The sequence below is a fragment of the Lonchura striata genome, chromosome 8, assembly GCF_050655825.1.
Source record: "Lonchura striata isolate lonStrDom1 chromosome 8, ASM5065582v1, whole genome shotgun sequence".
Classification (NCBI taxonomy): domain Eukaryota; kingdom Metazoa; phylum Chordata; class Aves; order Passeriformes; family Estrildidae; genus Lonchura; species Lonchura striata.
The window spans coordinates 19,172,678-19,199,856 of NC_140710.1; the positions used below are offsets into that span (position 1 = coordinate 19,172,678).

Below are 27,179 nucleotides of genomic sequence, written 5' to 3' on the forward strand. Positions count from 1 at the left end.
ACATTAGGCTGTGTTCTTCTAGTAGCCTTGAGTACAGGATGTTTTTTTAAGGCAAGAAGAAAGAGTTTGAGTCACCCATATGGGATTGCCTGCATAAAATTCACAAATAAAAACCAATATTTTGTGGCTTTACAGTTTTATTAGGAATAAATAAATCTGATAAAAATGAAATACGTGATAAGCATGATATAACAGTTAAACTTTGCAAGAAATTACTTTTATATAAAAGACCCTTATACCACAATAGAAATATTAATAGCACCTTACATGGATGCGCCACACTCCCCTTCGTACATTACCAGCTTTTCTCTTATTCAGTCTCAGCATGATGGATAGCAGGGATTCTACCTCTGGTAGCCTGTCTCACATCTTCACAGCTAAATGCAATAGACAATTTTGGTCTACCATTTTGAAGAATGCTCCTGTTTTTGATATATCTAAAAAAAGGAGAAAATGTCCATTTTGTGCATTGCAAATTCATTTTTAAGGCTAGGTAACTGTCTTTTCTCATGACTGTGTGAAGGTATTTGTATGCAACAGTTTTCTTCATATCTCCCATTAAATCAGCAGTGCAATCTTCATGATCTGTTTATTTTACCTTAAAGCCACGTAAGTTTTCTGTTCTAAAGGCATTAACTTGAACCTATTCATTATGTGCCTTGTATCTGAGTTTAAGAAGTCCTTATCTCACAGTATTTTTTAACATCCATTCTTCTTTGAATCTGATTAATCTATCAGATTCTAGTATCTGAATATCAGTAACAGAATGCAAGCTTTAGTTCATCAGCACCTTACTATCAGGCTTACCTAGTGACAGAATAATAAAACAAGATCCTTCTTTTTTTGTTTTCTCTTTCTCATTTCATTTTAAGACAGATGCTTTCTATAAGAATTAAAAATAACTGGAAAGTGTTAACAACTGAAACTACTTTCAGCCTTTAAAAATACAGGATACTCTAGAGAGTATTAAGGCCTTTATAGTTATCAATCAGTGTTGTCAGAAAGCATTTGAATAAATATGGCCTCTTCATTTATAGTTTGATAAAGAGTACCTGCGCAAGTAATTGCCAGATAAAGTGAACTAGCAAAAGACTTAAGAGGTTTACTCAGTTAAACAACAAAAAGCTCTCTGGACATCTTACAGCAGAAGCATTAAAGGCATTTTATTTGTATATGATTTTTGTATAATCCCTTTTAGGAATTCAGATATTATTTGTTAAAATAAATTTATGTGTTCAAAATAGAAGTACTATGAGTATTCCCCTCCAAAATCTCCCTTCAGATTATATATACTGCAGGTGTAGAGTAGTGGCACTCAGTCACACCAGCCTGACAATCATTCTTATTATAAAAGGCAAAATAAAGACATTCCACCACCACTGTATTCAGAAGCTGTGACCTATTCAGTTTGACAGTCTGCTGTAGATGAAATTACAGCAATACAAAATGAAAGAAGCAACAACTAATTGAGACTGATATCAGCTGTTGAGAACTTTCAGCCACATAACATTATTATATAATGCACGTAGCAAAGGGCACATGTTAGCAGAGAAAGCTTTTATAACTATTCAGTCTAATCCACGGTGTTTAAAGGCATATTCTAGTCATGATTTCCTTTATTTAAGGTCCAGCAGCATCAAAGCAGGGTTCTCCAAGTAAGATTTCCACAAGTTAGAAAATCGGGCCATTGTAGCTCCATCAATGATGCGATGATCAGCTGACCAACTCACATTCATTATTTGTGCTTTAATTACTTCACCTTTGCTATTAAACCGAGGAAGAACCTAAAAATCAGAGGAAGGACAAAACCAGAATTATTAAATTGAATACTTTCATTAGCAAATCTGCTTTTTTTTCTTGCTAATTTGTTGATCTAAATTAAAACATTTTGCTGAATTAGACAGCAGCAACACCATACTAAAAACCAAGACTTTTCCATTACTGTTTGTGCTATGGATCAGAATATACTGCAAGCCTGTGTAATAAACAATCATAGCCTATTTCCACCATCATGGAAACACTGAAGTAGTAAAAGCTTTTCCTGACTCCAAAGTTTCTTCCTGAATAGTTTATTGCACTCTTAGCTCTCAAAGTGGCAGTTTCCTTAAAGCACCTCTAAAAAATGCTTAGAGGAAGAACATAGAAATAATTTCAGTTAATACTAATTTAATTTCCAGCACTGAACTCCAATGTCTGTACTAAAGATTTAAAGCCTGAGATACAGAAATATAAAACTGCCTTCACATCCAAAATTCTCTATGAATTCAGCTACCTGGCTTATGAAATTAAAATTCATTTTCATAATATTTCTCAAGTTTTCTCCCTGCTGATAGCAAAATTGTTATTGTCGTGTTGCAAAATTTGTAAAACTGTATTTATATTGTTTCTTACTAACCCGAAGGCTAAACATAGATGTGAGAGAAATATAACAGGATTCTGGAAAATAAATATGAACCTTTAGTGTAAGAGACTTCTAATTAAACATTTGGTGTGTGCATAGTCATTTAAAAACACCACAAATTTTTCAGTCATGAGCTATGCATTTTCTCTGCAACAAAGGTAGACTCCATGTTCCATTTCCATTAAGATGACCTTAGCTAACACTCTCATCACTGAGATAAAGTTAATATACCTGTATCTTTCCAAATGCTCCAATAGCTACTTCAGGAGGTAGTATCACTGGTTTGGCATAAGTGCCACCAATCTAGAAAAGAAAAAGGTGGGGATATTATTTAACAACTTTTTTAAGCAGATTGCCTCTTGAATTAATTGCTACAGATTTTCTTCTTCGCATATTAAACTTCAGTAAAACTGCATTTCAGAAGAAGATTTCAGAAGCAGCTCCCATTTTCCTTGTACTTACTGTGCCAATATTCGAAAGGGTGAATGTTCCCCCAGTGAGGTCACTTGTTCCCAGTTGGCCTGCAGAGCCCAAGGACTGGAGGCGATTTAATTCCACAGCAATGTCAAACACACTGCAGACTTGAACATTTTTCACATTTGGGACAATTAAACCTTGCTCTGTGTCCATTGCAACTCCAATGTTGTGTGAAGCCTGTAGCAAGTGCCATTAACCACACATTAATATAAGCTGTCAACTTAAAATGTATTTTACGTAAAAACCTACTTCAGTCACATTTTCCTTATTTATCTTTTTTACCTGGAAAGTGCTGTATTTAGTAAGCATTCCTGCATACAACTTTGAGGGAAGAAAAGGATATAATTTTATTTAAATTAGCCTCACATTTGCAAACTGCAAATTGATGTTGATAATTCCACTTTCAGAGAATACAAAGTCCTGGAATCAACTTCACATTGAAAACACTGCACTTTAGGATGATCATATGTGTAACAAAACATAAATAGCATATTTTAAAGTGAACACAGAAATCAAAAAGAAAAAAAAAGAAATTTGGTGTGTGCATAGTCATCTAAAAACACCACAAACTTTTCAATCATGAACTATGCAGTTTCTCTGCAACAAATGGAGACTACCGTGTTCCATTTCCATTACAGATAACCTTAGCTAACATTCTTATCACTGAGATCACTTGCTTTTCATTTTTTGAAAGGAATATAAGGATCCTGAGAGATACTTATAAAACAGCACAAAAAAAGTACGCACTGCAAGGTGCAAGTACACACCACTTAAGAAAATAGATACTTGTTTCCCAGAAGTATCAATCCAGCAGCTTGTATAAAAACTATATAAGTTTTATCAAGACTGTACTTTAATATATAAGGGTTGAGTGTTGGAACAGCTGAACTACCATGCACAAAAAACCCTAAAAATTGTTGTATTATATTTGAAATATTCTCATTTTAAAAGCATGACCCATATCCAGGTGAAAAATAGGAAATTAAGTTATTAATATGCATTTTTGAGGCAAGTCTGAATAATAAAGTGACTCTTACCTAACAAACTACTGAAATAAGATGAACAATAAATCAAATCTAGATCTCAGAATCTGAACACACTAATTATTAGCCTGCACAACACCATAATATTGGTTCTTATAATTAGCTCAGACATTCTGAAAGGTTCCTGTTAGACATTACTTTTCACTTTCTGCACACAACATTCATCCATAGTTTACAAACCTTATATGTGACATTTTGACAGTTCTCATCCAAAGAAGCATTAAGAATGGGATACTGCAGCAATCCCAGAGAGGCTGCCTGTTAAATATAACAAAAGACGACAAAATAGGTTTTTATATTTTATAAGCAGAGAGTTCCATGCAAAAGAGGCAATAGTAAGAGAAAATTTAGATTTATAACAATATGGAATGGGTGTTTAGGTAGCACTCTGAGTGCAATAGCATTACCAGATTAGTCTGTACATCCACTGCACATGAGTGCAACTGCCTGCTTTTCTGAACAACAGAAGGGACAACAGTCAGTGACCTAAGGGATTCATCAGCAATACAAAAATTATAATAATAACACCAACAAGAACCATGATGCATTTCATATGAGCTCAAAAAACACTGACAATTTTGAAAACTTGCTTTGTGCAATTCAAACACCTGGTGATGCTTACCTCCATATTAAATTATGCTGAAGGCACTCTATCCTTTCCCATTAATATTTCAAAAAATTTCAGTGACATTACATAACTCTAGCTGCAGTTCCAACTGTAAATTGCTATGTGGCTCAATAAACAAAAAAAACAGTTTTCCTGTGATCTGCCATAACTCAGATGATAGAGAGGTGCTCCAAACTTACAACAATCATTTAACAGATTTTGGCAAAACCTGTGTAAGTACTCCATACAGGGCTCTGCTGCATGCCTCACCTTTATGAAGAAAGGCATAAAGGAAAGCTTAACTCCACGGATTTCAGCAAGAGGTTTCAGCTCTTCTCGCAGCTGAACGAGTTGAGTCAAATCAATCTCATCAGAATAACCAAAGTGGGGGATCATTAGGGCTGCACTCATAGTCTTTACCATGGCCTTCTGAAAACCTGGAAAATATTCATTGTCTTCTTAAACCAACAAAATGACCTTCTGTGAAGTTATGGACAGTAAGTGAACAGAAATTTCATCTGTTTCCATTAACCAAATTACACAACTTACAAAAACCAAACCAAAGCCAAAGCATAACCAAAGAAGAACAGGGTAGAGAGCACTTACTGAGTTATTTGGTTCATAGAACTCAATTTTGAAGACTGTAATACTTCAGATTATATTACTGCATCTCTCGCCTATGCATGTATAAATTTGAAATCATAATATGATAATCTGCATTACGCTTTCCAGCCTCTCCAAATAAACACTGCTTGGAAGGCAAGCAAAAAACTTTAATCTTCCTCTTGTAATGTGATTTTTTTGTTACCTTAGTGTCTTTTATGGCACTGTTCTCCAAAACAGGTGTGAATGTCACACATAATAGTGCAGTATGCTTTTACTAAGCACTGATAAACCCTTAAATTCACTGCACTTTGCCACTAATTGCATAATGATTGCTACCATGACAAATCCATGTTTAGAATTCCTCCTACCTGTTTCAACATACACTTGAAGAATGAGCAAGTACAATTTGCAGCCCAACTCGATCCAACCAAAACATGAACAAATATTTCATGAAATAATTTCAGCAGATATGCTTTGTACAGAGTGTTTTCCTAAATGCTCACTTGCATAACAATCACATGAAACACACTCCCATCAAAAGGAATCAGCTACTCACAGAGCAACAGGTACTGGTAGTCTACTGTGACTGTGGTCTCAAGACTTTATATTTCATGATTTACCTGTTACGGGTTCAGTTTTATCTTTTTCTGAAAATGCAATGGGTCTGGAAACAGGCACAGGGATTTTGCGTGCTTTGTCCTTTGGAGCAGATGGCACAGTCTCTGCTTTCCGCTGAGGTGGGACAATTTCAGCCTTCGGTGATGGAGGCAAAATAGCTCCTGTTTGTTTGGCCAAGTAGTTGAGTATATCTTCTTTAAGGATTCTATTATCCTTTCCTGTCCCAACAACTTCACTCAATTTAATCTAAAAATCACATAACAAGCAGTGATACTTTAGTTTTACAGCAACATAAAAATACCTTATATTGTGAGCTATGGTTAAAAATTATTCCCATTTCTGATCCAACATATTTGCAGTTTTTTGTTTCTTTCTATAGTTTATTAGGTATTCAACTTAGTTCAAATCATCCAAAAGTCCCACTAGGTATCTGACTGCATACTTCAAGGAGGAATTATGAATACTGTTACCCTCCTAATTACTTCACAGGATCAGTAGTGAAATATTAATTTGAGAAAAGCTATTTGTCACTTAATTCTGTCCTAAAAATGCATCATGAGCTTTCAAAATGAATGGAATATTCATAGGGCAAAAAAGGCATGCAATACATCACCTAGTATATCCTCTGCTCTAATACAAATCTGAAAAGCAAAACAAGGTGTTTTTTTTTTCTTTTTCCCTCCTATGTTCTCTGTAGAGATTCTCAGGAATCTCCTTTGACAGTTTCTTATTTTCATTCTAGATAGGTTTTCTCAGTCTTCAGCCTAAAGCCTCCTAGCTGTCTTTTCAGCCCAGCAATTCTTTTTCTATTCACCATAACCATCAGAAAGCACAGCCCTCTTCATTTCTACAGCAGTTCTCACACATGTAAAATGTATTTGAAAACAAGTGTTTCCTCTAGATCAGTGCTCTTCTAATCAGTCAAACTGCTGGGTAAAATGCAGCAGGACCTTATTCAGCAAACCTACATTGTTCTCCATGGCCAGGCGACGAACTGCAGGGGTTGCTAATGTTTTGTGACCTTTTATCTCTTGGTGAGTGTGCTCTTCATGAGACATAGGAGGTGTTTCAACAACATCTTCTTCTGAGGCAACACCTGCAAACAAAAAGAAAAAATTAACTTTATTATATTATAAGCATTTGTTAATTCCCAAGTCAACCATTCTGTGACAGCTAAAGTTTTTATGATTTACTTTGAGTTAATGTGGATGGGAACACAGCTTGCTAAAGGTTGCTGCTTAAGTTAAATATTCAAGAGGAAATGTCTAGGAGATTTTAAACTCTAATAAATATCACAGCTTTCTCTATTCAAATTTCTTGACTTTATAAAGGGAAAAAAATCTTTGAAGATTTTCAGGAGGAAAAAGTAAGCTTCTCTGCCACTGATTGTTTTATGACAACAAACATAAAATATGCATGAGAAAAAAAATGGCTTACAATACCTTTTGAAGCATCAATTTCAATGTCCACTAGTGGTTTTCCAACAAAAGCAATATCATCTATGCTGTAATGGAGTTTTCTGATGACGCCATCGTAACGACTGGTGATAGTAACAGAGGCTTTATCACTCTGCACCTCACAGATGCTGTCGAACTGAGATACGCTGTCACCTTCCTTTATGTACCTGGGAGCAAAGACAGCCAGTGTAAAAACCTGTTCTGTTCCTCTGGTAAGTTCAGTAATACACATCCCACAACAAGGAAATTCATTCCAGATGAGAAAACAAATTCTGCATACTGGCTATGTTTGCTACATGCATTTTGTCTGACTGCCACAGACTTCTTTGTTGGGTGAAATGACAAAATTATTATGAATATCATTACACACATATTACATTTACTTTATTAAAGCAGAGTTTTCCTGTCAGATTATAAAGCATCTAAATATAAGAATGAACCCAACTTAATCTCCATGCAAGGAAGTTGTTGGTCTCAACTTGTCAATATACTTATCAGTTTCAGAAAGGAAATGGATAGTAGGGAATACTGTTTTCCATGCAAAGAGGTATTTGTACAAAGAACAAGGCTTTTCAACACTGCCTTCCTTCATGTACACTTTGATTTTGTTTAATCCATTCATCACTGGCTTTTTACAAACAATTTAGAAGTTCAAATCCTTTACTAAAAGCAACAGAGGAGGGGTACAGGATAAAATTATGTGGATTCTTTAGGCTAACCATTTGTTTCCAAAGCTAAGTAAAGTTTCTAAAGCTAAGTAAGTGTAAGTAAAAATAACAAAAGACAGGCCTCCTGAACTCAAAACACATCAATCAGTGAAGGAGAAGCCTATATACAGGTGCATCCCATTCCTTCCAATTTTTCCAATCACAAACATATGAGACTGCAAACAAACAAAATAAAAAGCTCAGTATGTATAATGTTTTAAAATGTGCAAAATGAAACCTGAAAAACTTCACTAGTAAACCAAAAACTATTCTCACATAACTCAATGGTCATATAGATAAAGCTGCTAAACTACCTGCTGATTTCTTAGTGTGTTTCCAGGAAAGCAGAGCTTACCATTCTTTTACAGTCACCTCTGTAATTCCTTCTCCAATGTCAGAAAGCTTAAACTGGACAATTTGGCCACATGAAACTTGAAACAGACAATAAAAAAATACAGCATGTTTAAAATTCAATACAAGCTACCAGAGAGAAAAATCTGAATGCATGAGAAAAAATCTGCATAGCAGCCATATGCAAACCTCTAACACAACACTCATAAAATAGCAAAATAAAATAAATTATTTTATTATGAAAAGGATTACCAGCAGATGTTCTGAATAATCGCTGTTGATGACTAAACTTGAGGGCAGATTTGTCAAACACGCACACATATTTTGATTTTATAAAGCGAATGCTGCTGCACGATCTAACGCGATGAATGCAAACCTGGGGAGAAAATCTCAAGGGTTAATATAGTGGAGGTAGAGCTCATTTAATATTCCCCATGTAACAGTCATACTAAAATAGTTTCATTCTGGTCAATATAAGAGAAGTTCTTATGGAACACAATTACACTGAATGCATTCTTGAACATACAGTACCCTTTACACTAGCCAAAGCTTTGCCAGTTTTTAGCTTCTTTCACTAACACAACACACGGGGAGATCAAAGCCACAGTGACACAACCAATTAACAAAAATCATGACAGGATTTGGTGAGTGATTCATTGCTATTGTTTCTCTCATGAATTAGCTTAATCAGGACAGGCACACAAAAAGTACGCTCACTATCAACCATATCAGACATCTGAAATATTCCTATCCAGGATGAATGCTGGAAGGTTTCCCTAGACTGCATGGAAAACCAGCATATTTGTCCCAACAGAAATTGATCAGAAGTACTAATCAGAAAGGAAATTCATACCAGAGGGCCCAGAGTTGCCCTTTCATTTTTGTTCCTGTATAGGTGGCAATCGTCTTCAAGTAAACATCATCTCAAATCAGCTTCAATGATATTTTGTAAGAACTGGCCATGAGATGGTTGTCTTTTATGGTTACAATTATATTTATCCAGAAACAAGTTTTAAAGGGTCTACAGATTTTTCTGAAAGATTCTTCAGACAAAACTTTAAGCTTTAAAGCATCTTGTAATCAGTCATGATTGTGATCATAAGCAAAGATGGCAGTGCTTGCATTGACATAAACAGGTATTTTATTAATTTCAACACAAGTTAGTTCAGACATGTTCTTATCCAGTAAACTTATTCAATTTCATGTAATTCTGGTGTTATGTTGTCTTAAGAGTACTGTAAAATCTATAAAAATAACAATTTCTCTGTAGATACTATCTCTAACTAATTTAGAGATATGAAAAAAATTCAGGTGCTACAATGTACCTCAAGTAGCTCAAAACTGTAAAATTTAGAAATTATCTTCTTAGAGGAGCCAGAAAACAGCATACCTGCATGGGAAAGTTAATTTTAACTTCTTGTTTAAAAAAATCCTTTCAGTAATTACAGAGTATATGAAATTTCTTGTTTCCCTCCCCACACCCCAAACTGTTCAACTATTTGCTATCATTTTTCATTATTTAAAAAGTACATTATTCAGCAGGCCATACAATTCTGAACTGACAATGTACTCATTTTCTGTATTATTTAACCCAGCACTGCAAGTTATATTCAATATCCCCTTTCTTTAAGAAACAAATCTTTATACAACACAGTCTATCATGGTGGACACAACAAAGTTATATAATTTGAATTACCTTTCAGTTGCCTGCCACTAAGATGGTACTTACTGATCTAGTATGAGTATTTTTCTCATTCCCATAACAAGCAAATAGAAAATCTTTTCATTGGTCCTCCAAACAACTTTCCATATTCAACAACCTAGTAACATGGCAATTTTATGAAAAATTGTACTTTAGGAATATGTTTAAAGTTTACATTTAATTACAAAACTGGCATACAGTGTACATCTTCACAATCTTATTTTTCTTCTATTTTTAATTCTGGGCTTCTTACCAGTTGAAGGTTACATTTTAATGTTTACTGAAAAAACTGTTCAACTAGACGTTTTTGTCACAAACTTGCAAAAACTCTCTTTTCTCTTTATATGACCCTAAATGAAAAACATTCAGTATTTACCTCTGAAGATGATCACAAGGAGCACATCAAATCTCTGAACTATTTCTAAATGTGAAGTTTCACAATGATTTCCATGTGATTTTTAACCTTTGGTTACCAATGCAGGTAGTGAATTAGTAATGTCACTGCCAAAAAAAGAGACTTGGTGTTGTTATTAAAGAGTTACCATGCTGTTTTATATTATATTTGAAGGAATAATTAAAAACTATTGCATTTTTTAAAACAATATCTTTCTGGTTTTCAGTTTTGCACATTCTCTACCAAAAAGCTGATGTGCTAGTATGTTAAACTAATAATACAGGACACAATCTTCTCACAGAGCAGTGTTCCTTACCAACAAGGAAAAAAATATAATCCATTAAACAAAGAGACTGTGCTTACAATTTCAGCATTTAATCACCATAATACTGGTGTAATGCCAAACAAAGAAATAAAAATGGCACATAAAAGACAAAATTAGCTCTAATATCCATAGTATACCCATCTAAATATTTTGATGTTTGGAAAAATCTATCAGTAAACCCCAAACATAAATGCTATACTAAGCTTGTTAACCTGGCTATTGTTAGACTAAACAGCAACTTAAAGGCAATACTGCCACAGCAAGGCAACAGCTTTCCTGTGCACGTCTCCAGAGTGTAGAGTGACTCTGGCATAAAGGAGCTGAGGTCCCAGTCAAACCCTCGCTGGGACTGAGGCCACACCAGCCTGGCTGACAGAGCCGTGCTCTGACCCCAGCCAAGGGGGAGCTGAGGGCGCTCAGGGGGACAACTGCCTTCCCTCTCAGGTTCAGCTTTGTTTCCTTAAAAACAAGCCAACTCCGGTTTTCTAAATTACCACTGATCCTGAATAATGTTGGCCTCAGACCAAAGTATTTTTAAGCAGCCTGAAGAGAACTGATTAACTGAGGGAGTAACACTAAATTTCCAAGTAAAATTGAACAGTTCATGGTCACAGGCAATAACTTTGCATTAAAGGATATTGCCCTGCTGAACTCTCTTGACTTCTGTCCCACTGAGTCATTTAAATGAACATTTTCTCACATTGGATGTGTTTTGCATACATATTCTATATTTCCAAGTATATAGTTACCTATATACTAAAGCAACATCCCTGGTAATGTGTTTTAATCTGATGCCATCCCTCATCTAAATACCTGGCACATGTCCCGGTGTCCAGGTACCTGCCATTTCCCTACCACTTCAAACAAAGGCCCTGGCTCAGATTCAAAATGTGCTTGCAGGAAACACACACTACAAACCAGCCAATTCTACAGTTCAGCATGCACATAGATAAAATGAGTGTTTTCATCTTATCAGAATCTCTCTCCAGATTTAAGAGTAGAAGGTTAGAAATACAATTTAAAAGAAAATGCTAATTTCAGTGCTCTTAATTAGTAAAATTATTTATAAATACTTATAAGTTACTGGCTGTAAACTGCCTTACAAAAGTATAATTTAAAACTTCCTCAGCATTATGCTTTAAAATGACAATATGAATTAGTAAGAGAAAAACATACTAGAAACTGGAACTGATCCTTAATTTTGTCTCTAAATGTCAAAAATTATTTCTTTTCTAACATCCTACAAAATAGGGGTGACATAATAGGAAACCAATGCTCTTCACAATAGCAAGAAGACTGTAATGCAAGACAGAAGAAAGCATGAACGAAGTCTACGGCCATGAAATTGTAAGTATCTCAAAAAGGCAACCAAGAAGATTCACTTCTTATGGTAAAGAATCTCAAGTACTTTTCAAGTATCAAGGCTCCTGGGATTCAAAGAAATACGTTTTCCTTTTTTGTACGTGTATCCACACCGTCTCCGTCCAGATGCGGTATGCAAAGGGAGCTGATGCGTGGGCGGAGAAGCGGTGATGGCAGAGCAACGCTTAGGCAAAGCAATAACGGGATGACTTAGAAATAACAGAAGAGGAGGATGTCACTGTCATATTACAGAAAGGCACAAGTTTCTTTCACAGGGAGCACGGGCAGCGCGGGGGGAGAGGGTGCCACTTCGGGGTGCCTGTGGAGCGCGGGGCACAGCCGGGGACTCGGTCACCGCGGGGAGCGCACAGCGGGGACGGAGCTGAGTCGCTGCCCGGCCCCGCACACTGCCGAGGCGACAGGTCCGCCAGCGCGCCGCGTTTGCAGAGGCGCGGTGCGCGCCGTGTGCCCGCCGGCAGGAACAGGGCTCGGGGATGCCAAGAGTTATCTCTCCCTCCCCGGCCGGCCGCGGGAGGAGCGCCGCCGCCCGCGGGGTCCCCGCTCCCCTTACCAGGCGCCCCGCGGCTCGGCAGCTGCTCCTCAGCGCGGTCACGGCCGCCATCTTACCCCGGGCAGAGCGGCCCCGCACACACCCCCGGCACAGCCAACCCGCGGCGGCCGCGCCGCCTCGGCCAACCAGGAGCGCGCGGCGCGGCGCTCGGGGCCCACACACGCCCACGGGAGGGACCGCGCCCTGCGCGCGGCTCCCGGGCCCGAGCCGCGGGTGCCGGTCCCGGGAAGGGCAGCGCCGAGAGCCCGGCCTTTCCCCATACACGTGTAATAAAGTGCTGCGTGCGCCTGCCAGACCTACACGCCCGTGTCTGTGGTTCTGCGCGAAAGGTGATTGTAGCCAGCTTGGGGTCCCAGGTGACAAGCGGCAGGGCATAGTCTTAAGATTCACCAGGGAAAGTTTACGTTGAACAGTAGGAAGACTGTCTTCACACAGAAAGGGTGATTAGACATTGGAACGGGCTGCCCAGGAAGCTGGTGGTTATACCAACCCTAGAGGTGTTTAAGGAAAAGACTGGACGTGGTAATTAGTGCCATGGTCTGACTGGCATGGTGGTAGACTTGATAATCTCAGAAGTTTTTTACAACCTAATTCATTCTGTGATTCTGAGGAAATTAGCTCATAACGAGGAGGGCAGCTCTCCTCCGCGGCAGCGCTGTACCCATGGCTCTGATCTCCCAGGTGCCGCGGTTGTTAGGGCTCCGGCCCTGAGGACAAGGGAAAGGCATTGCCTCCTGCGGGACGCGGTCAGTACCGCGGGGATAACGGAGGCACTCCTGCCCCTGCCTGAGCGCCGGGCCCGCCGGCTGCTCCTCCCGCCGGCGGGCGGGCAGGGCGGCGCCTCCGCTCCGCGCCTGCCCGGCACCGCCGCCCGCCCCCCGCACCCGTACCGCAGCATCCCGGGCCCGCCGCCGCCAAGCGCTCCTGGCCCCGCGGCTGCTTCGCCGAGGGCTCGCCGTGGTTAGGGCCCCGCCGGGATCCCATCGGCGCGGCCTCTGCGAGAGACGCCGCTCCTCGCCAGCTATGGACGGGGACAGGGTGGAGATAGACGGCGGGATCATGGAGGGGGTGAGCGCCAGCGGGCCGCGGCTTACCTGGCCCCGGTCAGCTGTACGGGCTGGCCGGGAGGTGCCGTAGCGCCTGACGAGCGCCGTTTGTCCGTGCAGGGCGGGCAGATCCTGCGGGTGTCCACGGCGCTGAGCTGCCTGCTGGGGCTGCCGCTGCGGGTGCGCCGGATCCGCGCCGGGCGGAGCCAGCCCGGCCTCAGGTGAGACCCTCCGGCGGTCCCGGGGCGCTCCGCCGGTCACTGCGGCGTGTGGGCCCTCCGGGGCTGGGGCACGGCCGCGCAAGGCCTCGGCTGCTCTCGTCTGAAACATTTGCGCTTCCATTGCTCTAAAAGAGCCTTTGTACTGGGAAATGCCCTCTGTGGCCCACAAGGAGTGAGGGGGAACGCTGCGGCATGGTGCCTTCAGCGCGGGGCCCGCGCTGCCTCGGAGATGGTTCCGCGGGTGCTGAGCGGAGCGCGGTTTGAGACAGACAACACACTTGCGTAATGCCTGAGCAAAACACGGCTTACCGAGCGTACAGTGTTAACAGCAGTTAGTGCTTATCCTAGTGCTGCTACGCTTCGTGTATTTCCAGTGTTAAGACCAGTTGGTGTATTTCCTGTTTAAATTACACGAACAAATGGTAACAAGCACAAGGCAAGTACATAGCAAACCTGTTAATTCTCTTGTAGCACTGCAACTGGTTCTGGCTCAGCCAGTTTTGCCATCATTTCCCACTGCATTTCTGTCCGAGCACTTATAGCACAGACAGCTCTCTTGGGTCCATTCTCGTGGAAAGTATACCAGAATCCTGCATATCCCAGTATGGCCTGAATGCTGCTCCTTTGGCGCCTGTGAGCTCAGAAGTACTGTAGCAACCAGAGTGAATTTCTGATCCTTGTCTGATCCAAAATTTGGAGTTGTAGTTTTTCAGTTGGTGTTTAGTGGTTGTTTCAGTGTAACATGAGGATGTAGTCTACTTGTATGTGTCTTTAACTGTGTATTGTCATTCTAAGACCTCAGCATCTGTCTGGATTGGAGATCATTCGAGATTTGTGTGATGGGAAGCTGAATGGTGGAGAGATTGGCTCAACAGAAATAACCTTCACTCCTGGGAAGATCAAAGGTGGAACCCACATAGCAGATACAAAAACAGCAGGGTATGTCTTTGTACACCAGCCTCTGATAATTTTAAAATTATCATAATAGATGGGGGGGAGGTGGAAAGAAGATTTATGCTTTGGTAATGACCCAAGATATGTGCTGCCTGAGCCAGATTTATGTGACCAAACAACCCGTAGTATAGGCAGGATATGCATGACGTACACGTGAAGTTTAAAAGTATGATTTATATAAAATCTGAATGCTTGATTCATGTTATGAAGAAAGCAGCTGCCCATGTCTTTACAACTTCAGATGTAAATTCCTCACATTAGTGTGTTACATACCAGACCAAATGCATTAAATTAGATAAGTATCTCACATGCATGAGGTCTGAAATAATTGCCATATAATAAGGTAAATTTTGACATTTTACTTACATTCATAGTAGCACAGTATGCCATATTGGTCTTTTGGAAATGGGAACATATTCCATTGATGTATTAAAACGTTTTCTGCTACCTAAACACAGTTTTCTTGGTCCTATCACTATACTAAGGAAGATACATAACTTTATTTCAAACAGAAATATTAAAGACGCAATTATTGTGAAATGAAAACTTTCATATTTATGCTTGCTAAGGACATGAAGTTTTAAAGTAGTATCTTTTAAGACTAATAAGTTTATAGATAATTTAAAAAATAAAATACAAAAGTAAATGTTCTAGAGAGTCATTTGCCTTTGTTATATAATGATTCTATGCAATTTTGTGGATTAATAGAGCATGGCATTTGAGTATCTTATAATTGTTTTTAGGAGTGTGTGCCTACTGATGCAGGTAGCAATGCCCTGTGTGCTGTTTGCTGCCTCCCCATCAGAGCTTCATTTAAAAGGTGGGACTAATGCGGAGATGGCTCCTCAGATAGACTACACAGTCATGGTAGGGAGAAATTCCTTTGCCTTGGTGCATCTTCCCTGAATATGTATGCAATGTAACTGCTGTTCTCTGTTGCTCTTACTGCAAGTCTATTTGTGATTATGGAATTAGGCATGGAATATAACACTATTAGTGTACTGGATGTAGAGAGACACCAGTGATTCATGGAATTTCTGAAATGGCAAATAGTCTCTTTAGTTTTAATTTACTGCAGAAAATTTTACTTAAAATGTATTCTTTTTTCTAGAAGTGCTGTGAATAACTCTTCTTTTTTCCATAAGAAAATCCTTTTACACAAAGTTATATTGAGAATAAAGTATGAGGAATGTCAAATAAGCTATATGGATAAGACTGGCTATCTTTTTTTTATTTTAATAATGCAACTGAAATTTTTGTGTTGAGCTATTTTTTTTCTTCTAAGAATTCATTAAGTAGTGGAAAATTATCAATGCAAAAATAAATTAATTCTTATATGTTTCTTTTTCAGGTTTTCAAGCCAATAGTTGAAAAGTTCAATTTCACATTTAATTGTGATATAAAAAGGAGGTGAGTTGTGGAGCCATGCAGCAGAGCTGGGCCTTTACTGAACTTGTGTGTGAGCAGAGGCACACACAAGGGGCTCTCAATCAAACTGAGGGGTGAATTTATAATACATGAACTAATCTGCATTAGCTGCCCCTGTGTGTACTGTCACCATATGATGAATGGGATAGGATTCTTTGCTGTCTTTTTTTTCATTGCTGAGTCTACAGCTGCTGTGTAATGTTTCCTGTTGCCTCCCCTGAGGGGAGGGCATGCTGAACAGGCAGTGCATTACTGAGCTTTTTCCAAGGAGCCAGTTAGGTTGGGGTTAGAAAGTTAATAAGATGTGAATTACAGAGGATTATTGTTAAAGAGCCTAATTCCATTATAAGGGTTTCTAAGGCAGACATCAAGAAAATTTGTATGTACTGTGACATAAAACGGGGAACATAAAAATGCATAGTGAAATATATGAAGAGCCCCCGGCCCTTTTCTTGGTCTCCTTGTGATCATTGCATTTAATTATAGCCAATGACTGTTTTTAAACAGGGGCTACTATCCTCAAGGAGGTGGTGAAGTTGTAGTCCAGATGTCTCCAGTCAAAGAGCTGAGCCCAATAAACTTAACAGAACGTGGCACAGTGACAAAGATTTATGGAAGGGCATTTGTTGCTGGAGCACTGCCTATCAAAGTAAGTGCTTACCATGGCTCTGGTAGCATCCAACTTTATACAGCTATATAAAATTGCATGCAATCTGCTCAACATTCCTCTACTCTCCTGTCTTTTGCAGTCTTACACAACCCAAATAACCATATTAAATGGTTTCAATTATTCAAGCTGTAGAATATTATATTGGACCTACATAAAATTCATTCATTGCACAGCAGTGTAAAGCTAAAACAGGAAATGAGAGCAGTACTCATCTTTCATAGGACAATTCAAAAGTCATATATTGGCATATATTGAGGGATATGTTATATCTGATTTATATATTCTTCATATTTATGTGGATTATTGTAAATCTAAAATTAGGGCCCTTGTTCATAAATTTATGAGCACTGTAATAGGTCGAGGCCAGTCTACAACAAGTTTTTCAACCACTACTAAGGGTATTAGAAAAAGTTAAGGGTAGGTTTAGCCAGAAATAAAAAGGAGAGAAATTTGCTCCTTTATTTCTCCTTCTTTCTATTCTTCCTGTCCTGAGTGCTGGGATCTCCTTAAGGTTCCTTCTCACATACAGGCTAGGAATTAGTAGAGAAAGGAAGAAGAGAAGTTACATTTTGAAAAGCTGTGGACTGCTGTTTTTTGTCTTAAAGTATCCAAACCCATGAATATAGTTATGATTAGATCACAAGAATGGGATAAGCTTCATACGTCCCCATTTACTTGTAAGGTAAAATTGTTATTTTATGTAGTCTCTCTTACAGGGTACATTCTGTACATAATAATTGTGGGGTGGGGTTTTTGCACTTGGTTTTGGGGTGGGTTGTTTTTAGAATCTAATGTTTTGCGAGAAGACTAAAATAAAATCTTTTTTCTCTATGAATGAAGAAAAGTTCTTGAATTTCTACTGATATTGAAGTTTCTATGTACATTTCTGTAACTGTCATTTGTACAGACTTTAATGTTACCTTGATTTTGCAAAAAAACTTTCAGAAAAATATCACGTTCAGCTCTTGCTTGTAGGGGTTTATAACAATACTTTGTTTTTCTAATTAATAACGTAGCTCCTTTATTCAGGGATTAACTGTAATAATTAAATTTATGAGGAAAAATATTGCTATATTACATAATTTAATTACTGGGTTTATGTCTTGTCTTGTTAGCTGGCAAAAGACATGTCAGCAGCAGCAGTGAGATGCATCAGAAGAGAAATCAGAGACCTTTACATTAACATTCAGCCTGTCAGAGAACCTGATGATCAAGCTGTTGGGACTGGAAGTGGAATAATGTGAGTCCAAACTTTCTATTGTTACATCTAATCTTGTAGGTGAATTAACTAGATTCTGATTAAATATCTGATAAATAAACTGTAATATGAGTGATTTTAATTTTTTTTTTTCTGATAAGTATTGTTGCAGAGACCTCAACAGGTTGTTTGTTAGCTGGGTCATCACTTGGCAAGAGAGGTAAGAATTCTATGAATTCTTTGAGACTTGATATACCAATAACAAATAGGAATCTGAAGTATCATCTGTTTAAAGATCTGATGCTCTGAATGTTTAATTTTTAAATATATGCTTTTAGAAATAAAGGACAACAGAAATTAGCAGATTTAAAACATAGTAAATGGAAATTTACAAAAATTACAGAACAGTTAACTTGTATCAGAATGGAGAATCACTGGAAGTATTTCTGAACTTTAGGAACATAGATTTTGTGTTTTACATTTAAAGCTTTTGCTCAAGAGTGAATCTAGAATAAAATGAATGGAAGTGATCTTGATTTTAAATTATTTGAATCAAAGGTTTTTCTGATTAAATGAGGCTACTTTCTTTCCACTTAGGCAGTATGAACTATATATGTGCATAATATAGGAAGGGTACACATTTGAGTTAAGAGCACTAGGTTTAAAGAAAATAAGATCTAAAAAGCTGACAATTTCTTAGGTTGTTTTCTGGGTTGTTTTTTTTTTTGTTTTGTTTTGTTTTGGTTTTTTTTTTTTTGGTTTTTATTGGTTTTTTGTTTTTTTTTTTTTTACTTTTAAAACTTTAAATAGTAATTTTCAGCTTTCTGATTTCTCTCTTAGGAAAGAATGCTGACAAGGTTGGCATTGAAGCAGCTGAGATACTGCTTCAGAATCTTAAACATGGTGGAACTGTGGATGATTCTCTGCAAGACCAAGTAAGGTTCCTACATGTGTTTACATGGTGTTGAAGTAGCAAGAACATGCATGCACTACTTGTAAATAATATAGCTCTGAATAGGGAAGGAACAAGATGTTAGTAGTCTCAGAGATGTGTAGTCACAACAACACTAGAATTGGCAAATTACACACAGTTTTTAGGAACCATGAATGTTTTTAGCATTGCACCAACACCCTCAGATTTTGCCTTTCTCTAAGCCTCAGTAAGTATGGAAGAAAGTGGCAGGAATTTGCTTCTGTTTGGCATTCCATGTAGCGTAGTGATAATAGTTCCCTCCTTACATATATAGAATGATACTAAGGGAATAGTAGAGAATATCTAGGACATGCTCCCACTTATCTTGCTCCTCTAATTTCATTTGAGAATGAAGGCCCTCCACACTCTTATCTTAGCCTGATAAGAATCTTGGGCTGGTTTAGCTAGGATGAGGCTAGCTCTTAGCTGTAAACACCTAGGCACACATTAATATTATGTAGTATAATAAGTATTTGGGTCTTGGACTCAGCTTACTTTTTTCAAAGCATGCAAGTACCATTGATGGGAACAAGCCACAACCAGAGTCACTGTGTATGGGAACTGCACAGAGTTAATCACACCTTGCAGTATTCTTGTTATGGAGATGTTTTTAAGTCAAATCAAAGGTTTTTGGGTATCTGTCTGGTGAATATGTGATCAGGAAGTGTTAGAATTAAAGTACCTCTTCCTGAGTTTCTCTCCATAATATGGAGTCTGACATGACTTGAGGGAATTTTGGGGCAATACAGTGGGGGAGAGCAAAGTTAAATGTAGTAACAGGAATTCAGAGGCTACTGTGGAAAAGTAGTCCTTCTGTAATAGGCAGTACAGTAACAATCTCCAAACTTCTGCAGCCATGGATCACTCTTCAAACTCAGCTTCATGAACTATTATGAAACTTGGAAGACAAAATTTTTATATTTGCAGATATTTTGCATGTTTTAGTTGGGGTTTTTTGTAATCAATATTTTTTTTTAATCAATAAATTCCTAGAATCTGAAGAATGACTTAATAATTACTTTTCCCTGCCTTTCAGCTGATCATTTTTATGGCATTAGCAAAGGGAGTGTCTAGAGTGAAAAGTGGACCAATTACACTTCATACTCAAACAGCTATACACTTTGCAGAGCAGCTAACAAAGGTGAGTCCAAACATTGAGGAAGTTTTACCTTTCAGTTTTCTTCCAGTAATTTAGCAATGTACAGTTCATCAGAAAGTGTGAGATTAATTTGATCATGGAGGACAAGCATTGATAAAACAATTGCTATAGTATTTACCTGGGAGTTTTCCTGTAGAAAGCATACTCTAGAGTTAAAGGCTTTTAGAATGGTTAGATACTTTTACCACCTTTATTTAAATGGTTTTTTTAATTAAATCTGTTAAAGCTGTAATATACATAAACACATGGCAATACAGTTATTGGACATCAGATATTTAAACTGCGGTATGTGATAACTTAATTAGTGATATATTTCTAATCTTCTTTTAGGCCAAATTTACTGTGACAAAATCAGAAGACCCTGGTAATGATACCTATATCATTGAGTGCCAAGGAATGGGTATGATAAACCCAAACTTACAGTGTTAAAAAAAAAAAAAAAGAAAAGGCAGCAAGCTGCCAAAAGCAACACTCAACATACCTCAGTGATATATTGCACTATACTTCATTGGACGTATAATCTGCCTGAAGAGGAGGAGCCTTCTGTCACATCAGAGTGATTTAACTTGAAGATTGATATCAAACTTTTCCTTGGTATTATGAAAATCTGTCATGTGAAAAAGGAAAACTTTATTTTGTTTTTTTTACTCTTTGCAGCAAAATGAGTAGCAACAGGATAGCAAATAGCATATACTGTATGTATGCAAGAGCTTCATTTAGAGGCTTTGAACTTTACCTAAATAGAAAATAACTATTTTAGTTCAGTATTTCTTTCACTTTTAAAAACTGTAAGTTTTGTTATGTTAGGAGATACATGGAATGAAGTGCGCCATCAAATCTGTATTGCTGTTCTTCCATTTGGTAAATAATAAAGCAGTATCACCCTATAACAGGCTGGTATTGATATTTGCTGTTATCTCAGCAGATTGTGCTTGGGAAAGGTGGATACAAAATAACTTTTCAGCAGCATAGTTTCTTTTTCTCCCTACAGAAAGTAGACTCAATGCGAAAGATAATATTTTAAATCTTTTTTCATCTATTTCATAATCAATGCTCAGGCAAGCTTAATCAATGTACCACATTACAGCCCAGACACCAAGTATTAACTCCATGATGATTTTATTTTCTAGCTACAGTTGTCCTTGTTATTTAGGATACTAACTGAGGCTGCATTTTCACTGAGGTGGTATTCTTTTTGAAGGGAATACTTAATTTCAGCTGAGATTAGGGTGCTGTTGGACACACATATAGACACAGTACCTATGGGTGTGGACAGGGAGCACTGTAAATACATAAAATTTGTGTAGGCATATAAAATCCAGGTGTGCTATCCCCTATCTGGGGATTAAGCAAAGAAGAACTTCTACTAGGCTGGTGTTGATCATGCTACAAAAACTTTCTCTGAAGTAGAAGGAAGGGGAAAGGAGAAATAAGGCACAATTTGTTTTGCATATGAAGACCCCAGTCATGGAGTTGGAATCACTTAACCAAAAGTGTATAAATGCACTCTGGAAGCTTGAGCTGATTTTCAAGTTTCCCAGCCCATCCTGCAGCCATTGCTCTATGATTTTTTTTCCTCAGTTGTGACTACTGAATCTATCTGCTAAAGATGTAACTTGAGGTATTGTTTGCTGTACTAATTAAGATAATTACTAACTTAATGCATTACTGTGCATCTCTAATACCAGGAAAAACCATTGGTAATATCCAAAAAAGGTAACCAACTATCTACTTAACAATATCTTTCTTCTTAGGGTTTTCCCTTAGTGCAAAGGAATGCTATTAATTTCTAATTATTTTTCTCTAGTACTGGGAGTAGTCTGAAGGGGGCAATAGTTACCCGCTGAAGTATTTTGGGACACAGACTCTACATCCTTTGAAGAACACTTCTCTGAGTTACTCAGCTGTGCTGTTAATGAATATCAGCGTTTCTTTTTGAAGAATTTTGAATGCATTTAAAAAAAAAACTTGAAAGAAGATCCCAAAGAAATTGCTGTCTGTGCTTAAGAAAAAACATTTGAATGGATCTTTACCTGTTTTCAGTATTCAAAAGATTCATATACTGGACTTGGTTTTTAAATGTGCAGACTTTGTTACCAGTGAAAGTTGAAAAAAATATTATTAAAAATCACTAAATAAAACAAAATTCAGTTGAACAAAACAATCCCATGAAAAATTGAAGTTCAATTTTTGTCTTCCAGACATAGAAAAACAAGTAACACATTTAAAAAAGATTAACAAACCCAGGTTACCAGTGATGCCTTGAGAGGATACCTAGAACAGGGGCTAGCCAGAGTTAAAGGAATAAAGTATGTGTTTATTAAAATGCCTTCAAAGGATACACCTTGGGCAGTACAAGAGCCCAGCCATGGCTCTACCCAAGATGGACCACGAGTTTCCACACTTTTATAAGTTTTGGTCCATTTTGGGGTTAATTGTCCAATTACAGCTTCACGTTATGAAGTCCCATCCTCTCAGACTGCTCTCCTCAATTAACTGTTGTTTATATTTTTGGGCCTGAAGCTCCAACACTGTCCTTTGTTCTCAAGCTGGAAAAATATTATTTTTTCTTGACTAAACTGTGAAGAGAACTTGCTAATACTTTACATGAAGTTTAGAGTTATATATTAATGCAGTACAGAATCTGGAAAATACGAAAGCTAAAACTTCGGGCATCACCAGAAATAAACCTCCTGTTGGTAAATGTGCAGTAAAGAGCAGCTCAGCAGCCCTGACACCTCTTGCTGCTGCTCCCTGAGCTCCACTCCTGAGGTGTGTTACAAAGAGCAGCTGTCATTACTAACTGGCAGTCCTTGCTGGTTTCCTGGCAGGCCTGCTCAAGCGCCCAGCCCTTGCTCCTTGTGACCCGACCTCGGCGCCAGCAGTGGGCAGGGGAGAGGCTGCAGAGATGCCCCTTCCTTGCTTGCCTTGGTTGTGAGGGCTGTCCCCTAATGCCATCCCTGCTCTGCTTCCTGTACTGGAGGAAGATGGAGCTGATTTGACAAGGATTTTTACATGCAACCTTTTCCTCCTCAGGATTAGAAAATCTTCAGAAGGGAGTAATCTACTAGGAGCTTTTGCTCCTCAACAGGATTAAATTCCCCATATAATTGTTGTCCCCTGCTACACACACAGAGAATTTTGTTACCCAGGTCCAAGTCACATCCTGTCACCTCATGGTAGCTTCTAACCAGGAAATGTTTATTGCAATTCCTTTTCTTTTTCTATATATCATAATTAATCTTCATTACATATATACGCAAACAAATTTTAACTGAGATTATAAAAATCATAAAATTAATTTGGGACTACTGGTATACTGGTATAATTCATATTCTACCAGGTTCCTACCTTCCCTTTTCAATGGGGTTCTGCATCATAAAACTTAAATCCTCCAGGCTTACATTTACTTTCAATTCACTTGATTTTAAATCTACAAGTCAAAACACGAGCTGCAGACCTTGTTACTTCACACTCCTACATTGCACATGCTGTATGTATTTAAGCTTAAATTTTACAGCATAAATAATTCTTAAAATTAATACAGGGTATGCAAACGTTGTTGGTAGTTAGTGATGTAACTTTTTTTTTAAACATCCTGTCCTTTTTGAATATTAACTGATATTTACAGGGCATTACTTGAATCTTTTTAGCTTTCATTTTTATCCATTTACAATCACAAATTCTTTAACTATAGGGTTGGATTAAGTCACTTGTGAGAATGTATTAACCTTTTGTTCAGGAAGAGATGAGACATTGCTTGCACCTGCTCCACAAATATGCACTGGGTTTTCTTATGTTAATCAGGAACATTTGAATCTTATATAAAAACTTCTGTGTGGGTGTACAGATACAACTAAGATGCTTACATTTAGTACTGCTCAAACAAGTAGTGGCAATGACTCAGAAGTTCTATGTACCAAGGAAATGGGATAAATCCTCTCCAACTGTGTGTCTCTCGTGTGCTTGCATGAAAGAGAATTGTGTTTGGATGAATGCAATGATCAGAGACACTGCACTCAGGTGTGGGGGGACTGGAGTTGCAAGACAAATAATACAGGCATTATATGCAGCCAGTTACAAAACTTTCTCCAGGAAATAGTGCACTCTGTTTCTGACTGAACTCTGTTCCTCTCAAAAAGGATACTTCTGAACCTTTTCTCCTTTCATGCCCTTAGATTGTCTGGTGGCTGTTCCTCTCCTGAGCCTGGGTGTTTCGTTCTGGTCACTGAAATGTTAGTGACACATTCACTATTTTCTAGCCCATGCTGGGACCACTACATCCAGTTCTGGGCCTCACCATCCAAGGACAACACCAGTGGTGAAGCTGGTCTGGGGCTGGAGCTCTGTGAGGAGGGGCTGAGGGAGGGCACTCGCTCAGCCTGGGGAGGGAACGGGCTCACACCTACCAGCAAAAGGCCAGTGCCTGCACAGGGGTGAGGGAGGAGATGGAGTCAGCCCATGGTGTGCAGCAGAGGGTAAGGAACAGAAATGAGAGATGCTCAGGCTGGCCAGAGCCCTGACTGACCCAGCTTGAGCTCAGGGCCCACCCTGCATTGTGCAGCAGTTTTGACCAGGGCCCGCCTGTGATCCCTTCCCACCTCACCCTATGATCCTGAAATCCCTATCTGGCAACTAACGATTATCCAAACATAGTGTGGAAGGATTCTCTAAAATATTCCAGCACAGATTATCTATTAATGACAATGCTGAAATCAACCAGAGGTTAAATAAAACACTACTCTAAACAAAGGTGCATGCAGGAAAAAATTGCCAACACAATTTTTTTAGAATGGGAACAATGAAGACATTTTAGAATTAGAGCTACATCTTTAATTCAAAAGAAGTGACTGCAAACACAGACATCAAATCTGTTGGTGATTGGAGAGAATAGGAATATCAATATCTAATAATTAAGTAAAAGAGGTCAGCTGAAAAGTGCTTCCCTAATATTTGACTGCAGAAAGGTCTGTAAAGGCAGGTAAAACAAGTGAGAACACAGTCCTGCATAAACTTGGGCAGAACTAGATTTTTTCTTTTAATCCCAGATTTTCTATTACCTAGAGGACTAAAATTCAAGGCTTAGGAAGCCTACTGATAAGTGCACTTAAAAGCTAAAAGCTCTTGTGGAGTGCACATATGGAGAACATCCAGTGCAAGCTGTGTGACTTTGAATTTTTGTCCCACCCAACTGTCTCTCCTCTGCCCAGGAGGCTTTCTGTGCAATGCTTTCCAAATCCAAAGTATTTGGGATCCCATAATGATAGGACATCTGCTAGAACAAGGAACTCTTATTTGAAAATCATGCTTTCAAATAATAACTGTACCTTTTTCTTCACATAAAACTTTTTTAGGATTGAATTTTAGTAATTTTATGTCACACCATACGAGTTTCCAAAGACCCACTAAAAGAACAAATATTAGCTCAGAAAACATTTAATATTATTTTTTTCTTTCTCTCCTTCCAGAGATATTTTCCTAGCTACTTTAGACTTTCATTACCAGATAAATGATTCATATATAAGTAGGCAATTTATGAGAGGGTTTAATGATTTTTTTCATATGAAAATTGCTCTATAAACAGAATTCTACATTCATTGCACTTTTCTAATTTATACAACGCCAACTGAATTGAAGTTTATCCAACTCTTGTAATCCAGAAATGCTCTAGTAGATTATATGTTTTCTCAGATATTAATGTTTGTAGCATCAACACAAAGTCAGGCTTCTGTTCCTTCTTTCTTATATTGGTATTGCATTCCATTAAAAAAAACTGGTGAGTAAAGCATTCACTTTTTAACAGAACGTGTCTTACAGAAAACGTCTGTGCAAACTAAAACAAATTCTAGAATACTGTGTTTTAGAAACAGCAGTCAAGGCTTCATTGTAATATAATAGCAAACATTTGCTTTTATAATGATGAAACCATGACTATGGAAATTCACATTTTTTAATTGAAGATGGAACCTGGGCTATAGACATAAATTAAAATGCTTATTAGATTATGTCATTTGGAAAGAAAGGAAGAGAGAGAGTAAGCAGTGAGTCTAAATGTCATTTCCATAACTTTTGTTCTACCATCATCTCCTCTAAATTCTCCACAGACAACTATGATTTTGAATTCTACTTTGCTGAAATGGCTTGCTAAGAAATACCTTACAACAAATGTTTTATGCATACTCAATATACCTTTCAGCCATGAAAATTTACCAATTATATTGCTTTTTACAAAAGTTATTACTTTCTTTCCTTGCTCTGTTTCTCAAGATTCCTTAGATTTTTATTTTCTGCCTGATCAAAGGTAAAGGTAGGTTAAAAGTTAGGTTGCCTATCAGCAACTCTTTATTCTAAGCTGCAAGCACAAAGAAGGAGTCTCAATTCACAACAGTTAAATTCACAGAATATCCAAGTAAGTCAAAGCTGTGCTCTGAAGCAGAACTGGAAAGCACTGACCCTGACTGAACAAGGAATATCAACAAGTGCTGACAAATCTTAGATAGCTACAGTGGACTCGTCATCAGAAATGAGGATAAGCACATGGCTCCCTTATGTTAAAGTGATTTGGTGGTGCTGTATAAATATCTCTTATCAGAACAGGATTGCTAGCATTCTCTGCTATGTGGGAGAGTTCATTTTCATAATCAAATTATCAGATGTAAAACCATAAAGAAAATCTCTGTAAACTAAGCTGAACTGGATGAACTCAAAATAGGACTTAAAAATTAATTACATTTTGTAAAGACCAGCAAACCTTGGGCCTTCTGTATATTCAAACCTTTCATCTTCTTATCCCCACATATTCCCCACATCATAGCTCTGGGCTTTGAACTTTAGCTCCTCAGTTTTACCAGTGATCTTGCTACACACTGGTGAGTACTCAGCCGAAACAGTCTTAGTATTACCTCTGCT

The 27,179-nt window shown here is 38.1% G+C and overlaps 2 protein-coding genes across 4 annotated transcripts; one reads left to right on the plus strand and one right to left on the minus strand.

Annotated features, from left to right (window-relative positions):
• Window positions 1–1,138: 1,138 nt before the first annotated feature.
• On the minus strand, window positions 1,139–12,689 carry DBT (dihydrolipoamide branched chain transacylase E2). Of its 3 annotated transcripts, XM_085585907.1 has the most exons (13): window positions 12,622–12,689; window positions 10,346–10,470; window positions 9,593–9,657; window positions 8,520–8,643; window positions 8,272–8,347; window positions 7,195–7,376; window positions 6,721–6,848; window positions 5,755–5,998; window positions 4,799–4,965; window positions 4,102–4,179; window positions 2,864–3,055; window positions 2,633–2,704; window positions 1,139–1,784 (listed from the first exon to the last, which is right to left on the minus strand). In XM_085585907.1, the coding sequence occupies exons 3-13, from the start codon at window positions 9,653–9,655 to the stop codon at window positions 1,617–1,619; spliced, it is 1,494 nt and encodes a 497-aa protein (XP_085442033.1). In that variant the 5' UTR covers window positions 9,656–9,657; window positions 10,346–10,470; window positions 12,622–12,689; the 3' UTR covers window positions 1,139–1,616. The 3 variants fall into 3 exon arrangements, with proteins under 3 accessions (XP_085442033.1, XP_021380804.2, XP_021380814.2); XM_021525129.3 differs by lacking the exon at window positions 10,346–10,470; XM_021525139.3 differs by lacking the exons at window positions 9,593–9,657; window positions 10,346–10,470.
• Window positions 12,690–13,504: 815 nt separating this feature from the next.
• Window positions 13,505–21,160, plus strand: RTCA (RNA 3'-terminal phosphate cyclase). The gene is made up of 11 exons (XM_021529827.3): window positions 13,505–13,689; window positions 13,788–13,888; window positions 14,684–14,827; window positions 15,586–15,709; window positions 16,194–16,252; window positions 16,778–16,919; window positions 18,056–18,180; window positions 18,300–18,358; window positions 18,979–19,073; window positions 20,148–20,252; window positions 20,601–21,160. The coding sequence occupies exons 1-11, from the start codon at window positions 13,645–13,647 to the stop codon at window positions 20,697–20,699; spliced, it is 1,098 nt and encodes a 365-aa protein (XP_021385502.3). The 5' UTR covers window positions 13,505–13,644; the 3' UTR covers window positions 20,700–21,160.
• The last annotated feature ends 6,019 nt before the right edge of the window (window positions 21,161–27,179 follow it).

Excerpts from the sequence above, each read along its gene's own strand:
- RTCA (XM_021529827.3), top strand. The coding sequence starts at position 13,645 with ATGGACGGGGACAGGGTGGAGATAGACGGCGGGATCATGGAGGGG. Across the intron at positions 16,253-16,777 it reads AATTGTGATATAAAAAGGAG|GGGCTACTATCCTCAAGGAG; the intron begins GTGAGTTGTGGA and ends GTTTTTAAACAG. Across the intron at positions 18,181-18,299 it reads GGGACTGGAAGTGGAATAAT|TATTGTTGCAGAGACCTCAA; the intron begins GTGAGTCCAAAC and ends TTTTCTGATAAG.
- DBT (XM_021525129.3), bottom strand. The coding sequence starts at position 9,655 with ATGCTGTTTTCTGGCTCCTCTAAGAAGATAATTTCTAAATTTTACAGT. Across the intron at positions 4,966-5,754 it reads TAAAACTGAACCCGTAACAG|GTTTTCAGAAGGCCATGGTA; the intron begins GTAAATCATGAA and ends AATATTTTCCAG. Across the intron at positions 1,785-2,632 it reads GAGCATTTGGAAAGATACAG|GTTCTTCCTCGGTTTAATAG; the intron begins GTATATTAACTT and ends TCTGATTTTTAG.